This window comes from Haliaeetus leucocephalus, unplaced genomic scaffold (assembly GCF_000737465.1).
Source record: "Haliaeetus leucocephalus isolate CR32 unplaced genomic scaffold, Haliaeetus_leucocephalus-4.0 Scaffold284, whole genome shotgun sequence".
Lineage (NCBI taxonomy): Eukaryota > Metazoa > Chordata > Aves > Accipitriformes > Accipitridae > Haliaeetus > Haliaeetus leucocephalus.
Genome location: NW_010972720.1, coordinates 9,436,796 through 9,454,850, shown reverse-complemented (window position 1 = coordinate 9,454,850; position 18,055 = coordinate 9,436,796). Strand labels below are relative to the sequence as shown.

Below are 18,055 nucleotides of genomic sequence, written 5' to 3'. Positions count from 1 at the left end.
AGTGAGAGAAAGACATGAGTCTTCCCAAACTGTAATACCTCAACTATTAGCAGGCTATTATTCCTCCACAGTAGTTATGTAAATCCAACTAGAAGGCTGTATGCATTTGCTGGGAACAAAAACAATGGTTGCTTTCATTTCAGGACTGGTTCAAAGTCCTGAACCAGGGCTCCAAAATTACATACGCCTTCCAGTAAAAACCAGGTAACTCAAACACCTTATTCTCTGTTTTGAATTCTAATAAATATTTTCACTGATAGAAAACTAACATAGCAAAAGGCATACTGCCTTTCATCCAGTACTACAGAAATCTGCACACACCACCATGGAAAAATTAGCTGTAGAGAATTAAGATTTTTGTTTGAGAATGAGTATGTGATTGCAAGTCATTCTTATGGAGAAATGGAGACAAATAGTTACAGAAATCATTTTGAGGCGTCTAGCTTGCAACTGTGACCCAATTTCTAGATTTGCTGCAGAAATGGGGCTTCACCATTTCACAAACCACTTTGGTACACTGAATCAAACCGGGCTCACCTTTTAGAGAACCAATTTTTAATTCAGCAAAAACTCCCAAGTTCCAGCCGAGATGCACCAATACTGGTGAACAGTGGTCAGCAACCATTTTGAAATAAATAAAACAGTTATTTCTAGCTTAACATGCTCTGCAAATAACCTCACAAAAATATAATGTTTGAGATACAAGTTTCCTCTCATTCTGTTATCTCCTGTTCAGGAGAAGATGAGGGAATTTCCTTAGAACACATGCTTCCTACTGGGTTAGTGTGTTACCACTCAAAACTTAAGGTTTACATTTACAAGTGAAAAAAATTACCAAAATCTCAACTCCTGCCAAGTCGCAAGGATCTCATAACTGGTGTTTTATACAGGGCATGTTTTTCTTTTATTTCTTGGTTGTAGGGGAGTTTCCTGCTTCCCACTCGAAATGACAGTGCATGATACAATCCACTGTTCACAAGCTCTTGATTATTCTGGGAATAATACATATACTAATATGTTTTGGACAGATAGACTGCTACTCTCAACACACAAATGTGAGGGATGACACAGAGCTATACCATCACTTCTCTTGCTCAGAGTATTTAATGGACTCACTACACTGTCTTCCTGCCCAACGATCCAAATACAGCCAGCAACTGGTTAAGAATCAGTTCCATTTACGTTAGTACCTCAGGAAGCAATGACGTCGTTAGGATTTGGACATTTTTAAGACTCAGCTTGACAAAGGCCTGAACAACCTAGTCTGAATTCAGTGCTGACCCAGTTATAGGCGGGGCAGGGCTGGACTAAGTGACCTTCAGAATTCCTTTCCATCCTGGATTTAGCTAGTTTGTCTGTAGTCTGGAGAAATCCTGACAGCAAACAACTGTACAGCTACCGAGTTATTTATCTGTACTGTTGGAATTATACCAAGGCACAAGTGTAATACCAAAGTGTTCAAATTACTTAACTGGAAGAAATAGTTATTCCCTACAGGAAGGCTTTAGCTAAAACTGATAACTGGGTTTGGTTTACAAGCTGCCACTTGGCCACAGAAAGTGTATGTACAGTTTTACTTGAAAACTTTTTAAAACAGATGAGGTAAGCAGCAGTAGATAGGGTTTTACCTGAAAGGTGTGGTTGCAGGGCTTTGGCAGCAATACCAAGTAATTCCTACTTTTCCCCATCCTTGCTTCTCCCACCCCATACTCCCATCCTCCTGATTTGCATCAGTACCATGTTTAGCAGGGAACAACAGACCATGTTTAAGCACTCCCTTGGCAAGGGATAGGGGAAGTTAACTTGATATAGTTTAATGTATGAAATCCTACTTTGTAGCACCAAAGTGCTGCATAAGCAAAATGAAAGGTAGAATGTGCTAGGAATAGGGCGCATTGGCGGGGGGCTGGGTAGACGGCATGGAGAAAGAAATTCTTCTGGTGCAGCATTAAAGTTCCAGTCTCATCAGATCATAGCATGAGTTTGAAACATTGAGGTGCTGCTTCATGCTTTTACCTTAAGCAGCCTTTTTCCAACAGGAAAAGTTTGGAAGGTATTCTACTGGCTACCATAATTTCAATATACAATGAGTTAAGGAGTGACAAGTTTAGCTAAAGAAACTTGGGGAGTAAAGGTTTTTATTTTTCAACAGCAAGTGACTTCTGCTTCTTCTGAAATTGCATCTGATTTTCTCCCCCCCACACACCTTTTTTATGAAGGGAAGAAGTTAGTCCCATAACCCAGCCATGCTTACATTTATTTCTAGTGATGGTGTCATAAATCTACTCTGGCTTAATAATCTAAGGGACAAATACACATCTACATCTATATCCACCTCAGTTCTTCTAAGAGCATAATTACAGATAGAAAAGCTCTGAATTGGTATTTAGAGAGGTGATGAGTCTTCCAAGAAATTGGTGGCTTACAGGTAGGTACCTAGTTCACCGAGCAAGTCCCTTACATTACCAAGGCTCAAGTCAGAGAATAGCCTATATCCACTTTCTTTGAGGGACTCATCCCATAAGGGACTACACATACAGATTTTATCACACTTCACCCCTGTATATAATTAAGAGGAGTACTTTGGACTGTTTTATAATCTTAGATTGAGTGGGTTAAAAAAAAAAGAACAGGTTTTACTGGGTATAGCTGGGTGTGCACACTTACCAAATTACAGTGTATTGTAGTGTAGTCATTTATAGCCAGGCTGCCTTTGCAATTAGCTATACTGCCACACTTGGTTAAAAAAAGCACATAACCTGCAAGAGCATTTCTGAATCTCTACAATACAATTACAGAATGTAGTTTCCAGTCACCAGACAGCAGCCTACAGACTAGATGTGAAATCTACCCCCCCCTTAGTATTAATCAGTCCGAGCTTAATTAGCAGCTCAAGCAGTAGTCTCTCCTTCAACTATGTTCTCCCCTTTCTAGAAACTATAGAGCTATACTAAAATTAGGTTGAATAAAATATGTTATTCCTGTTGGGATAGCGTATAGTTGCTCATCGTAAATGCTTTGTACCTGAGCTTTGCAGTTTCTCCTCTTCACTTTTACATTTTTCAAGTAATTGTAGTTTTAATTCTGCAAAGTACTGTCATATAACCAAACTATAAATAATAATATTTAAATATTTTTTTCTTCTAACACCACCACACCCTCCTAAACACATTCCTTATAAGAGGAGATTTTACAATAACGAGGTGTAACCTGTCTCCCCCCCCATTGTACTAGCAATTTGTAATTTAGATAGAATCATATTTAGCATCAAAAATACAGCTCTGTACCATCCTAAAAGTTCTGTCAGAATGTACATTAAATATGGTATCTTAATTTTAAGAAACTGGTTAAGTGGTAGTATTCCAGTGAAAAATTCTCTTACCAGAGCTTGATGACAGAACAGCTCCTTTGTGGGAAGGTGCTTTAATTGTGCTGATAGTTTTATTTTCACACCCTCTCTTCAAGGGCAACACAGGTGGAACCATTTTAACCTTGGGAGCTGATACACTTCGTAGAGTGATTGGGCCTTTCTTCAGTATGTTTCTCCCTTGTGTTGTCCCATCTTTCACAGAAGGCATCTGTTTTTTAAAAAACAAAAACAAACAAAAAACAACCAGAAAAAAACCAACCAAACAAAACCAAAAAAAACCCAAACAACCACACACCACCACTCTGAGAAGCTGACGATCTCCCTTTCCAGCATCTGTAATGAAATACTGCCCACACAGGTAAGGGATATGCTTAGCTGTTCACTGTCATATTGTTCACATTTGCAGTTCAGAACCTCAATAATCATCTCCTGAATGGCCTTCAGCAACACGAAACTATTAGTTTGAAGCTAATCACTGGTAATGACAAACACTAAAGAGGTTACAGAGGTCATTTTACATCAGGATTTCTTCCTCTTCCTCCCCAAACTCTAATTAAGCCATTCAATTACATGACTGCACCTAATCTCAAGACAAATTCTTTACCAAGCAACTACACAAGTTAGTTGTCCTGTACCACCTGAAACATCACAGCCCTTACAATGGGTTTCCTGGTCTAGGTCTTACATTACAGCACAGAAACAGGTTAAAATCTTTCATATTCAGGTGCCATAGATAAAAGAAATTCAGGAGTAAACCCAGGACAGGTTTAAAATAACTGGTTTATATGTAGCACTCATCAACCTTTCATACAGAATTCTTGATCCAGTTTATGTAGACACTAATTCATGACCACTCATGCTGTAAAGTTAAGCTTATGAAGGTAAACTCATAAGAATGTACAGCTCTTCACATGCTTTTCTGTAACTCAAGCCGATATGCAGCAATTTGGTCATATTGATGCACTTTGTACTTTTGACTCCAATCCTCATCTTCATTTTCAGAAGTTCACCTGTACTTTTCAGAAGACCGCTTGTTTATATCTGATTGGTCTACTCCACATTTTACAGAATTTGCTCTATTGATTTTCCAGGTACCAGCAGAACAATTACTATCACAAAGGTTTCCATCTTGGCAGCAGGGTGAATTAAAAGCATTCTCTCCAAACCTCAGCAGCAACAGAAAGGACTGAAGCAGAATCCAAGCTCTGAAAGACTTTAGAACTAAAATAGACCATCCTTGCTTTCATGTTCATTTCGGTTTTCAAGTTAAATTATTTATCATAATAAATAATGTTATGTACTAATTTCTTGTGTAATGTTTCAAAAATGAATAGCTGCTTCTGTTTTGCCTTAAGTAGCTCCCTCTGTATACTGAGCTTTACTGGAGCTTTTCTGGCCAATCAGTAAAGCCCAACAAAAATTCAGACAACGCCAGTTTTACCGGTAAGAGCTGCTGCCTCCATTTCACCAATTTAACATAAGCTATTGAACCCACAAATGAACAACAGGTGGGACTCTATATAGCATCAAGACCCCATCTCTGTGTCCCTACCATGCCTCCTGAGATCTTGGTCGGCCCAACCCCAAAGCTCTTCCCTCTTTTCCGCACCGTTCCTTTTCTTTTAACCTTCTTTCAGAGTGTTTGAAAGCAGCACATTTCTCCTGACAGGCAGCTGACTCATCTGAAAATATTTCCCAACCAACCAGCGCACGCATACCTCCCGGCCAGGAAGTTTGCACCTTCCAGCTGGCTGACTGCCCAAAACCAGGTATATGCCCTCCGCATGGGAAATATTTCCTGGCTACTCTTAACTACTCTAATGAGTCCCAGTTCTACTTCAAATAAACAAACTCCCAAATTATTCAAAGCAGACAGTTAAATTAAGATGTTAAAAATAAAATGCTTGACCAACTTGTTCATCTTTGAGTTTTGTGCCATTTAATAATATTGTTAATATATGCACAACATTTCTGTAAGTAAATTTTTAAAAGTGTAATTTAGTTCTAAAGCATGTTTTGAAAGAAAAGAAAATACTGAACACAGCAATTTACCTCTAATGTCTATTTAAAGTTACAGCACCACTAGAATTATCTTGATAAAAGCACATATTAAAGCTATATTTAGAATAGCTTCACCAAGTTACGTTATGCAATTTTACCAGTTTGACTAAATTAGGACTTGTTTGCTTTTATTAGAAATCTTACCAAATGTATTGTCTTAAAAAGACTTTACAAAAAAATTTTTTAGACCATGGAGTAAGATGAAGGCTGAAGATATTAAATTGCACTTGAGGCCAAGTGCGACCAGTCTGCAAAACAGTATTTCTTCACTCCCTTTATTAGGGAGAGACTTCACCTCAGAAATCAACACTACAGTTACATTTGTAGACACAAAACCCACTCCCTAATTTCCATTCAACACTTTGCAATGCAGAAGTCCCTTTTTCCAAATGTACAAAACATAATTAAGTATGGAAAGAAGAAAAGCTTACCAGAGGAACAGAGTGCAGGTCAAATGTTTCATTTGCCACATCTTTTATCAAGGCTGCTTCCACAGGAATTCCCATATTGCTGCTTTGCTCCTTTTCATCTCCAGTCGGGTAGATGTTTTGAGCACAGGGCTGCATTAAAGAGTTTGAACCTTCCATTTTCTCATTCAGCATCTCCTCTGAGTTCTCTACACACATTGGAAGCGCAGCAGAAACCAAGGAGCATGCCGAATGGGTAGAGCTTTCTTTGCCAACGTCTTCCGGATTCTGCTTTAATGCAGGTGTCTTTGAAGCCTTGTGGGAAGCGTTTCTGGGATGTGTTGTGGCATGTACGACTTGGCTAGTGAAGAGGTGTTTGTTAAGATGTAGCTTATGGGGCTTATGCACAGGCAATTCCACTTTAGTATCTTTAGCTAGATCCATTTTCTTTTTCAACACTTTTACAGAGGGGGACAACTGCCTTGGGGAAGCAACCAGTGAAGATGAGACAGCTGATAGTTGGGGAGACTGGGGAGACCGTTTTAATGCTGCACTGTCTCTTGACTGTAGCACAGGTCTAGAAATAACCTTTGGCTTAACGTTTTTGAAATTAGGTTTGGGAAAACTAACAATCTCAGATTTCTTCGCTTTGGTAATTGTTGACACAATAGGAGACCTGCCCACTGGTTTTCCTGCAGTTTGACCTGAACTAGCTTTAAGCGAAGGCCTTTTATTATGTCCTCCTACAAACACATCTTTTGGTCTTGGTTTAGGAGACTTGCCTCCAAGTTCTGCCAAAGCTGAAACAGAAAAAGTTGTATTTTGTGACCGTTCTTTAGGGGTTGAAGTACATAGAACAGAATCGCTTTCATCAGCCATAGGACTGAAGACCACAAAAGTTGCTTCGCATTTCAGGTCAGGCATAACAGTCCTCTTTAATCTTGGTACACTGCAAGATATGAAAGTGGTGTTGTGCATATCCTGAAGAGCAGCATTTCCAGAGATACTTTGTTCTTTGGTTAAGGGTTCACTGGTTTTCTTTGATACTTGTTCTCCATCCATTTTATCTACTGGGAGAAGGTGCACATTATTTACAGGACTATCCACGCATGTTTCAACATTGGAATTAGCAGTTTCATCATAGTCAGCGGCATCCTGCAAGGATTTCACTTGGTGACCTTCATTAATATTAATGCATAGTGATAATGCATCTCTCCTGTAAGGATCCATACATCCAGCAGCTAGTTTTACAGACTGTGCTTCTGTTTCCTGTGATTCTTTATCAGTCTTGTTAGTGTTTTTTAGATAGTGTTCGACACCTGCAGAGGCAGGATGACATACTTCAAGTTCCGAATAGGCATCTGGACTTTCTGAAGCCACTATCATAGTGGAGAAATTAGGTATTCTTTCTGAGCTGGTTCCATCAAATTTCTCTCTGGTACATAATTCAGAAGAGATTAGCATTTCCCTCAGATGCATGTCATCATTTTGATCAGTTCCCAGAGTTTCACCTATGACATTAGTAACAGCCAATGTGCTCAGGTGGCAGCATGCCCTGTCATTTATCAGGGAGTGTGTGTTCTGCTCTGAAGCAGGAAGAGGTAATACACATTTAGAGTCAGTCTGACTACAAGGCACTGATTGTTTGAAACTCTGATCTTGCATTTTTGCCATAGCAACGTTACCTTTCAGTAATTCTGTTGTTTCTTTCAAGTCACAGTTCAAAGCATATACACAAGTCTGTTCAGTCACAGAAGACTTGCATGGAGCATCTGCATCTCCCAACAGAGCTCCTGTGCAGTTGTATTTACCAGGTGCCTTCTGCAGATTAAGTGCTTCAATACACTGCTGTTTTAAAAAAGTACTTCTGAAGTCAATTTTCTTTTCAAGAATGGTATCATCTTCATGTTCAGTCACTATACCTTGGTCAGTTGAATTACCATATATCTTGGTGGCACAACTCTTTGTGGAAGGTGTAGCTCTGTCACATGCGTAGTTATTTCTATTTTCATCCCTTATAAGTAAGGAAGACTTCAAGCCATTCTTTGCTTTGTCGTCTGACTTTTCAACATTCATTTTGAAGGCTAAATTTTAACCTGTTTTCATTTTATACTTTTTTAAAATCTCAGAGAATGCAGATTCTTCTGAACTTTGCAGAAAACAGCTTTTCCCTGGAATGTGTCAACTGTCCTGAAAAATATTTAAAAAGTAGTTCTTTGTTTTCATGTTTCCCAAGAGGATTCAAAAGTTCTGGAATTAAAAATAAATTAAAAACAATTAGCCAAAACAGGATTTTAAGACAGTAAGCATTCTTAAGCTATCAGTCTTTGAATCAAGTGCAGCCATTTTGACCAACTTCCTTAAGCAAATTAGGCTTTTACAATGATGCCATCCATGCATGCTTACCTTCACAAGCCATTTCCGCCTCCCAGACTGCCAAGCAACTTTTGAACCCTTTGGTCAGTTGCAACTAAGTGTGACTTTAGGTTTTCATTTTCAGATACCTGGCTTGCTTGGCTTCCAGGCAAGCAAAGGAAAAACCCAAAAGATTTGGCTCAACAGGAAAAAGGTATCCGAGGGACAACATGATAGAATGAACCATCATTTTTCCCTCTTCCAATAGCAGGTACCCAACAAAAGGGCATGGTTCCTCACACAGTGTGTAGTGAAGCTATGAAGCTTCTTACTGCACGGTGCTTGCAAGCCAAAAGCTTACACAGACTTAAACACAAGCGGCTAAGAGCCATGTAAGAAAAATCTGTCCAAAACTGAGTACCAAACTGACTCAAGAATCTCTCAGTCACAAGTCGCAAGCAGCTAGGAGAACTCTAGGGAAGAATCACTACACACTCATCCTGTTATTATACTCTTCACTCAGCATTTAGCCCTGGTTACTGCTGGAAACGGGACACAGCATTAGGTGGATCTTTAGTCTGACCATATCTGGTCACACCTATGTTCTTATGTACAAGTTTGCATGAAGAGAGGAAATTGAGAGAGATCTAAATTGTAATAATGATGAAATGCTACTGTATAAGCTCAGGTCTAGAACAGACACCAGAGCAGCAACATAGGAACAACCCCTAAGAATCCCAGTGAAGAAAAGCTTCAGTGTTCATCCCTTGATGCACATAGCGAAGAGCATTAACAACGCCATACAGAAGTTTTTCTCTGCACTGAAGGCCTCCTTCCTGCCTTTCAAGGAAGCAATGCACATCAGAGGCAGCTCAAGATCTTCAAAGAGTTGTCTTAAAGACATCTGACCTGAAATAAAGAGAAGACGGGGAGGTTCATAATCAGCTCTGGGGTTACAGCAGTACACTACTCCAGTGCTGCTGGGGTAGCCAACAGATAGATGCATGAGACCCCTTCAGAGTCACTGGAGAGCAATTCCTTACACAGCAACAGCCTCCGTCTTCTATAAAGATGACACAAGATTAGCCAAGTGGGGAAACAATTGCAGCACCATCTCCAGCAGAGCAGAGCCACGTATCCTCACCCAAAACCCTACAGAAGCAGAAGAGGATGGAGAAACAACCAAAAAACTAAAGAAAAGGCCTTGCGACGTATAAGGACAAGTTCCTAGCAAGCACTAAGACTGCACCCAGGTACCAAAACCACAAGGACATGAACGAGAAAACATCCAAACTGTCCAAAGCAGCTGGATGACCCCCATAGCACAACTCCATATGAAAGGCTCCTAGTACCAGAAATGAGACCAGACGTAGGAAGAACTTCAGGTTTATAAGATGTGGTTGCAGTGGGGTGGAGGATCTGGTGGGAAGAAGGGTCACTTTCAGAGCAGTGAAGTCTAAATGGGGAGGGACAGAGGTCACTGGATCGAACAAGGGAATCGGGCTGAAGATGCGTTCATTGACAAAGGTCAACTTCCCAACCAAAGAACAGGGAAATTGGACAGGTGTTGAACACCATCACACATCTGGAATGACAAATTCCACTCTCCAATCAAAGAACAGGAAGGAGGAGAATACTTGCCATCAAAAACAATGAGCAAACAGGTCAGTGGTGTTTAACCAAAATGCAGACACCAGAGCATGGTATCCTCAAGTGAGGATACTGATATAATGACAAATTTGAAATCTGGTAGGAAGAAAGCAGCAAGACATGAACATCAGGATTAAGTATACAGGGTGGACAGAAAAAATGTACACTAATGTGAGAATTACATTAAAGTCTGAAATTATTTGACTGTAAGTTAACCACAATGACTAGCAGAGTCCCTACAGACTGAAAATCCAGAGATAACAGAAAAACCGAATATTTGATCTGCACTATTGACCATCTCAACTAGGGTGACAATACTGGTTGCAATATACTGAGACAGGTCAACAACAAGAACAACAACAACAACAACAAGAACAACAACAACAACAACAAGAACAACAACAAGAACAACAACAACAAGAACAAGAACAACAACAACGGGAGACTTCTGCTATCTTGATGTTGATTAGGCACATTGAAGAATAATTCTCTGGTCATATTTTTGTACAGGAATCGATGCCTGCTTTGGGAAACAAGTTTGCCATGAGAAGAGAACCAACTCTTGATTTGTTCTCCAATGAAGAAATTTAAATCCTCACAGAAACTACATAAACCATTTTGGAAACCACAGCAGGGGAAAGAAAACAAGCTCTTATCAGCAAATACTTTGGAAAGTGTAAAATAAAGCCAGCACACTAAGTAGTGACAGGTTAAGTTGCTAAAAGCAAGAATGCATAATTCAAAAAGCTGACATTTTTCCTTAACCCTTATTTTCATCAGCTGGAAACACAGCTTGAATAATTATGTTCAAAATAAATCCTTTTTAATATCAATGAAAAGTATAAAGCTTTCCAGACAGCCTGTAGGGCCCGTAAACAGTTTTGAGTACAAAAGCAGCACTCAAATTAAGACCATTCTAGAACTGCAGGAATTTGCATGCTCACTGTGGACCAAACAGAGTGGCTTCTGGCCCACCACCTTGTCTTTATGTGGGACTTTAAGCATCTGTCTCGCACTGAGGGTAAAAAGACCATGGAACAAGGAAACAACAAGCTACTGAGATCAGACAGCATCCTCCTCTGTCCCCCCCTTCCTCCCCCAAGATGAAATGGCTTAACTAGCTTAAAATCTCCTCTTTCCTTAAACTGGTCTAGATCCTTTGCCTACATACTATTATTCAATCCCTATAGAAGCATGAACAATTTCAGTACCCTCATTTACATCTTCCATTAGGAAACCTAAGGCAGATTCAAGAGTTCTTCCAAAAAAGTCCTCCCTGAAGGCAGGGCAAGAACCTGTCCTGAATAATTTTCCATTCATTTAAGTCAATCACAGAATCAACTGCTGAAAAATATTTGCAAACTTTGCTTTCACTGTTGTTTTGACACATTAAAACTAGTTTCTACTTGTCTGGAGACTAGCCCATTACACAGCTTGCTCACCTAGTCATGCAACAAAAAGTTAAGATTCCATTTTGATCCATCATTAGCTCAGATCCAACCAGCAGTCTTGCCTCTTTCAAGAGCTTTCTTACTACAGAAAACAGGAAACTTCAATATGCCAAGACTTCGCAAGACTGAGATCCCAAGAATTTAAAGAATGACATGCTAGCTTACAGTATGCATAGATAGTAATGCCAAAATTTGAAACAGCACAGGCAGCTAAGTAAACCTTGATCCAATCGATGCTGAAAAAGCTCCAAGAAAAATAAAAGTATTTTTGAGACTGAGTAGAGAAATGAGGAAGTGTGTTAGAGTTGCATATACAAATGTGCACAAGTATGTGTAGAAGTCTGCTCATGCGGTGCTCTGGACTTCCGCATAACCAAAGAATATACAGTAATAAACCACTGATTCAACTATTTTTAAAGCAAATTTTCACTTTAGTAATCAATACTTTCATGAGCAACTAGACCAGCTTCAACCACAGCTTCATATCCACATTTAGAGTCCTAAAAGTGTCCTGCATAAAAAGTGAGGTATTCCTAAGGATTAACTATAGTGTATAAAAATCTGTAACCTAGATGAACATTAGTCCTTAAAAAAATTGACATTCTGTAACTCTGCAGGTACTAATATGTTTGTCAGGCTTATAAGAACGCTTCCTGGCAATGAAAAATTCTTTAGATTTAAGATCTGCCATAGGAGGCCGAATGAAAAATTAACTTCAGCCAGCATATCCTTCATAGTAGTGACCAGTAGCAGATACACAGACACAACAGTTACCCTTCCCAAGAACATTCCTTCCCAAGAATACACTGTTCCTGGCAACTAATGACTTGGGGTATTCTAAACTAAATACTACTAATAAACTCGCTTGGAGTTTGTCTTGCATCAACAAGCATGATGCATGCCTGGCCTCCACAACACCCTACAGCGCAGCGCGGAAGAGTTCAGTTGTTTTGTACCTTCGGTAAACCTCAATTTGCCAAATTTCAGTTGTATATTTCAAGTGCTTACACATTGCAAAAAAAGTCTTACTTATCAGAGCTCTAAGCTTTCCCCTTCCTCAAGAGATATAAGAGCTTGGGGTAACAGGAGTATCACTTTGAAAAAAAGGGAAAGGAGCTTGGCAAGCAGATTCCCCTAAAAGAAGATCAGCTGCCAGCAGCCCCAGATCCAGGAAAAACACACTACACTACACTACACAGAACTGGGCTCAGAGCAAGATCTTGTCACTTCTACTAACCTACAAGGCGGGTCTGGGGTTGTTCTGTAAGAGGGCAGAGGGACAGTGACTCATTCAATACTGGGTAAATAGGAATCAAAACCATATCAATTACAATAAATAATTCAACCTACAAGTTTACAAATCACTACAAACATGCAAGTCAGTTTGTGTTAGTGTCACAACACAGACAGTAATAATTTACACTTTTCCTGGTATTCCACCTGGAACTCTGTTCTTTCACCCCCACCATCACACAGCATTTACTCAAACCCAGCTACGGGTTTGTGCAGCCTGTATGAAGGGGGGTGGGGAATAAATCTGGAAGGAGAGGGTGTACCCAGACATGCAGGAAGGCAGTCTAGAAGTGCTCTAATCAACTAAACATGCTTTGATACCAGACAAAATGCACCATCAGCATCTGTATTTCAGCAGAAAACCATATTACGTGGTCACGATTACCACAGTCACTGAAGTCAGAAGCCATTTAAGGCATTTCATATGTCAACACATTACACTACAACCAGTTTACCTGACTGTGGTCTGTAATGCTCTAGCGCTTTCCCCAAACTCACGGTCTCCAGTGATTCAGTCCTCAGAGCGTTGGTTCAATGGAAAGCTTCAACTGCTTTCGGACCCTTCTTTTCTCTGCCCATAGTCATTGCTTTTCTAAGATGGAGATTCTTATCTAATTGTTCATAAACTCTGGCCATCCCTGTTGGCCTGTCTTTAAGGATGTTAGGCTGTTTTCTTTGTCTTCAAGTTTAAACTATTATTTGTAAGCACACAATACACTCAGACATTCCAATGGATTTATACAGTGTCTTGATAACACAGTTTTTCTTCCTTTAATAATTGCCAACTTCTGATTTTTATTGTAAGGTAAGTTCCAGGAGAACTCTGTATTCAGAAGTGGAAGACTGGTCCAGTGACTTTTCGCAAAAGTAAATTAAGTCCGTCTTTTACTTAGATAACCAAGATACTTGAAAACAATGCCTAGAAATGGCATCGAGTATTTTGCAGATTTGGAGGTGCAAGCCCCCAGACCAGGAAGTTCTGCAAATGCACATGCCTTTCCTCCACTCTGTTCTACATCAACTGACAAGATGAAACTCACAGAAGTAATAGAGATAAGCATACACAAACCTGTGACAAATGCTGGCTATTAAGATGGCGTAAGTAAGCAAGTGTACTTTATTGTTTGAGATTAACTGCATGATCAAACAAAACCAAAGCTACCTATTTGAATGCGCAGATGAGAATACCAACAAGCCTCTCACTTGGCTGTTCCAGCGCTCTCTAATGACTTAATCAGGCTCTCATTTGTAGCTTCATTAAGACAGCATTCATTGCTAAAAGTGGCACAGACTACTCACAAGGTTTTCGAAGTATGGTGCAGTATACAACTGCATACACGGTCAATTATATACTTATCATTCGTTCATCCATTGCCATCATACAGAAAGGCTGTGCATGGTTTTCCATGAGATCATTATTCAGTCTGTTACTCTTTAGTAACTTGTAAGAATGATGTTAAGTTATTACTTCCTGGTTAAATTAGTCATCAACTTTTCAGGAAGATGATTTGGGGTGGGGGTTTTTTTGCTATTTTATCACAACTAAGTTGTTTAGCAGAAGCTTACGTTCTTGTACAAGGAAGGATAAACTTTCAGGTCAAAATGAAAGTAAGGAGCTGGAACTTGAAAAAAACAATAGCACATTTATTATGGCACTTCTAGAGAAGGTCAAGGTTCAAGTCTTTCTTTTTGAAAGACTTGATTGAATAGCTAAGCACAAACAAGACTGAGACTGTCAGAGCCCTACGTTCAACAATCCTAATCAGTGTCAAGTTCTTTGACTACATGGGGGTTACAATATTGCTCACCTTCCCTGTTTCCTGGAATTCAGCTAAACTGATTTGCTCCATTGCTACCATTTCATGGGTACATTTATACATTTTGGTATCTTCAAGTTACAAAACAGTGAACCACAATTATTCACAGGAATTTTCCCTCTAAGACTGAAATATTATCAGGGTAGGAAGAAAGGTGGTAATAGATTACAAAGAACAAAAATGCTTTGTGAATTCATGCTAGGTCTGCCCAGCTACCTGCATACAGCAGATAAGTCAAACTTTAAAGCTGAGCAAAAAAGAAAGCTCACAAGTTTCAAGATAGTTTTCAGATATCTAGCAGTTTTCCTAAGCCTCTCATCATACATTCTTTATTGTAATTTCTCATTATTTAAGGAAATTTCAGCCATCAGCATCCTTGCTGCCCATGTTCCTTTGAACAAACTTCAAACATTCAACGTAGGAGTTGGGCTGACCTGTTCTGAACAACTGGTCGGTCCTCTCAGCAACCTTTCTACTCTCCATTACATGTTTCTCCTCTTTTACAGAGTTGTCAATCTTTTTAACTTGCCCCACATTCCCCACTTGCTTCTCATCTAGCTGAAGTCAAATCTAGTACAGAAGCAAATACACAGGGAAGCAGTGCATAATAGCCATTACACCTTGGATTCTCAAGACAAATTGGGGGGGGGGGGGGGGGGGGGGGGTGTTGCTGTTGGTGGTTCTGGGGTTTTCTGTTTTGTTTTTTTTGGTTGGTTGGGGTTTTAAAATTTTGTTTTAAAATACCCCTCTGAGTATTAGGTCTACAGGCGTTTAAGTGAAGACTTTTTATCTGCTGCTAATCTTCTCTTGACTGAGAAGTACAAAGCTTTCACAAAACAACAAGTACAAAAATGGCAGAAATACTCCACAGAAGCAGCCATGCTGCTAAGGTGGTGGCTAAAATGCCAGTCATAACCCTGGGGGGGGAGGGGGGGGAGTTCTTGTTTCCTAACAACAAGCCACAACTTAGTCATTCATTTGGCAAGTCAGAGCAGAGATGGCTTTAACCATTACCACTGAAATAACTCCTGCATTAAATATTTGCCTTTACAATCAAGTTTTAATGCCAAGCAAATATACCACAATGTGCTAGGCACAGACTGAGACTACTTATGGTTATGTGCTGACTTGAAACTTTTCATGTTCCTGAACTATTTTATGAAGCATCTGTGCCCCCAGACCTAGTGTGAGTGCTACACAAGTAGCTGACTTTATCAGTATTCTGGCTAGTACAGTGACTGCGACAATGGAATCAGATAGCTAGGGCCACAAAAAGACTCATTCGCTCACGTGCATTGCACGTCCTTTCAGATCTTCACCTAAAACTGAGAAGTTGTTCAGCAATTGGCTGTATTTAACATTGACATATAATATGAACTAGTTTACAGAGCATTTGGATTACTCTCAACATAACCTGTACTGAAGCAAGACACAGTAAGTACAGCAGTATTATTTAGCTCTAGTGGATTATTCTATGTAACAAATCTATAACCTGATTAATTTACCTGAAAAAGCAGATCAACATGGTCTCTAATGACTGAAAAAGCAGCATCTTTGCCAGATATCATTTTGCAGTACAAATTGAAGAATTATACAAGATGCTTAGGCTATCTCACATTAACCAGGTCAGAAGTTTAATCAGCTCACAGTTTTTGCAGACTCAAAGATGCTTGCTGTGCAGAAGTGGTCATTCATTCAGAAAAGACTACAGCCAGCCAAGAACAGTTTCCACTTACTCTACAAGAAATTCTACCACTCAGTTAGGACTGCACTTTTGCAGAGCAACAGCGTCACAGAAGAATTTAGTTCTGAAGATGCTGTACTTGCCAATTAAAGAACAGCTATTACTACACCTTTTCAAAAAATATGTTCAAGGCTACTGATTATATATAGTGAACAAAATCTAATCAAACTGCAATAAACTGGTTATGGGAAATAGTATTTTGGTAGCCAAATAGGAAACAGCTCTAACCCAATGATTAGAAGTCATAAAGGTGTAGTGGTTGTTGAGGAAATTCAGTGCTGAATAGTAGTTTAAATCCTATCAATCCTAACAGTTTCACCAATATTTCACCTGCAGTGTTGCACAACTGGGATCTGGAGCAACTGGGCAATTCATGCCCATTGTTCCAAATGTTGTAGTCTCAGGAGAAAAAAAACCACATTATTTTTATATTCACAAAATGTTATGTTCCCTACAAAGGGAACTTTCTCACGGTGAGATCAGTCCTGCTACAAAAGCTTATGTTTTATTCTTTTTATATTTTTTGTTTGTTTGCCTTTCGGTCCCAGGAGACACAAGCCTCCGAATCCAAGAGGGACTAGCTCTGCAAAGCTAAACACAGCACTGCACCTCCGGGACAGACAAATGACAAGAAAGACGCCATGACAGTGTTGCAGAGCTGTTCAGAGAAAATAGCTTGATTTGTGCAACACTATTAGGTAGCAGGCTGCAGCTGGTGCTCTCCAGAAAGCACGACCGCTTGACATGGCTGCCGACGGGCTGCCTGTAGCCCCGCGAGGGCCGAAATTCCACCGGGACCTGGTGCGTGAAGGACTGGAGAGAAGGGGGAGCTAGGCACACGTTGCTTAGAAGGCTGCCAGGGCAAAGCTATTAGTCTCACCCAGGTGATCTGGAAGGGATCCAGATACGTAGGCTGCTGCCTGGCTCCCTGCGGATCCCCCTCGGCTCTGGGGAAGGGGGCTCCACTTGAGCCCTGAGCAGCAGCACTCCTGCGGAGGGTTCTGCATCTGCAGGGCAACAGCAGGACTCGAAGCCCTTGCACAGAAATTGTCCTGTCAGTCCCTCTGAGACCCTGCAGGAATGCTTTAGTCTAGCAAAGAATTATAAATTTCTTCCTTAAGATTCAAATCCATTATGTTAATATTTTTCCTTGAATCGAGTTGCTTAAAGTTAGGCATCAAATCCAAATGCTGCCTATTATAGCCTACACTGTTTTATAGTATAGCCAAACCTCTACACCAAAGCCTGAATCAGGGAGCTGAAAAGTGTTTTAACTTCAAATGCAAGCCTCTCAAACAGTTCTCCCCATTCAACTATTTAGCTGACTTGACAGCTTCTCACAAGAGAAAAGCATATATACATCACCAGATCATTGCAGACACCCTGGAACTACAGTTATATGGGAACATTAGCTTTGATTTCAACTCAGGACTTACCAAATCAATGCCATGGGCAGCATCAGAAGCGTTACACACTCGGTGCCACATCCATACCTGATGTTCTCAAGTGAGTTTCAGCTTCTGCTACAGCCTTGCCTTGAGACAAGAGATGCACACAACTAGAGAACATTACACACACACTAGCAAAGTACTGTCTCTGTGCTACAAAGTGGAAAAAGCAGCACCCTAGTTTTATAATAAACTAGATCATAACCCTTGAATAACTGACAACCTAACAGGAGCTACATGATTAACAGGCAAAAACTGCCTTTCTCTTCCTTTGGCTGGTTTTTGAGAGTCAGTTCTGTCTTTTTTGCAAGGACTGATCACACATTAACTTTTACCATACAGCCCCCTAAGTCAGATGATTGACTCGTACATACGGATTAGTTCTCTAGAGTCTCTAGGACTTGGTGCCATGCATAAACTACCCAGTTTACAATACAGCTCACCTCACATTTAACCCCT

The 18,055-nt window shown here is 40.0% G+C and overlaps 1 protein-coding gene across 1 annotated transcript in view; it reads right to left on the bottom strand.

Annotated features, from left to right (window-relative positions):
• Positions 1-7,914, bottom strand: part of MTUS1 (microtubule associated tumor suppressor 1) — a 92,013-nt gene extending 84,099 nt beyond the window's left edge. Inside the window, exons 1-2 of the mRNA XM_010570046.1 lie at positions 5,863-7,914; positions 3,383-3,578 (exon numbers count right to left, since the gene is read on the bottom strand). Of these exons, the coding sequence (XP_010568348.1) occupies positions 3,383-3,578; positions 5,863-7,914 (2,248 nt within the window). The remainder of the gene's footprint in view (positions 1-3,382; positions 3,579-5,862) is intronic.
• Positions 7,915-18,055: the final 10,141 nt, after the last annotated feature.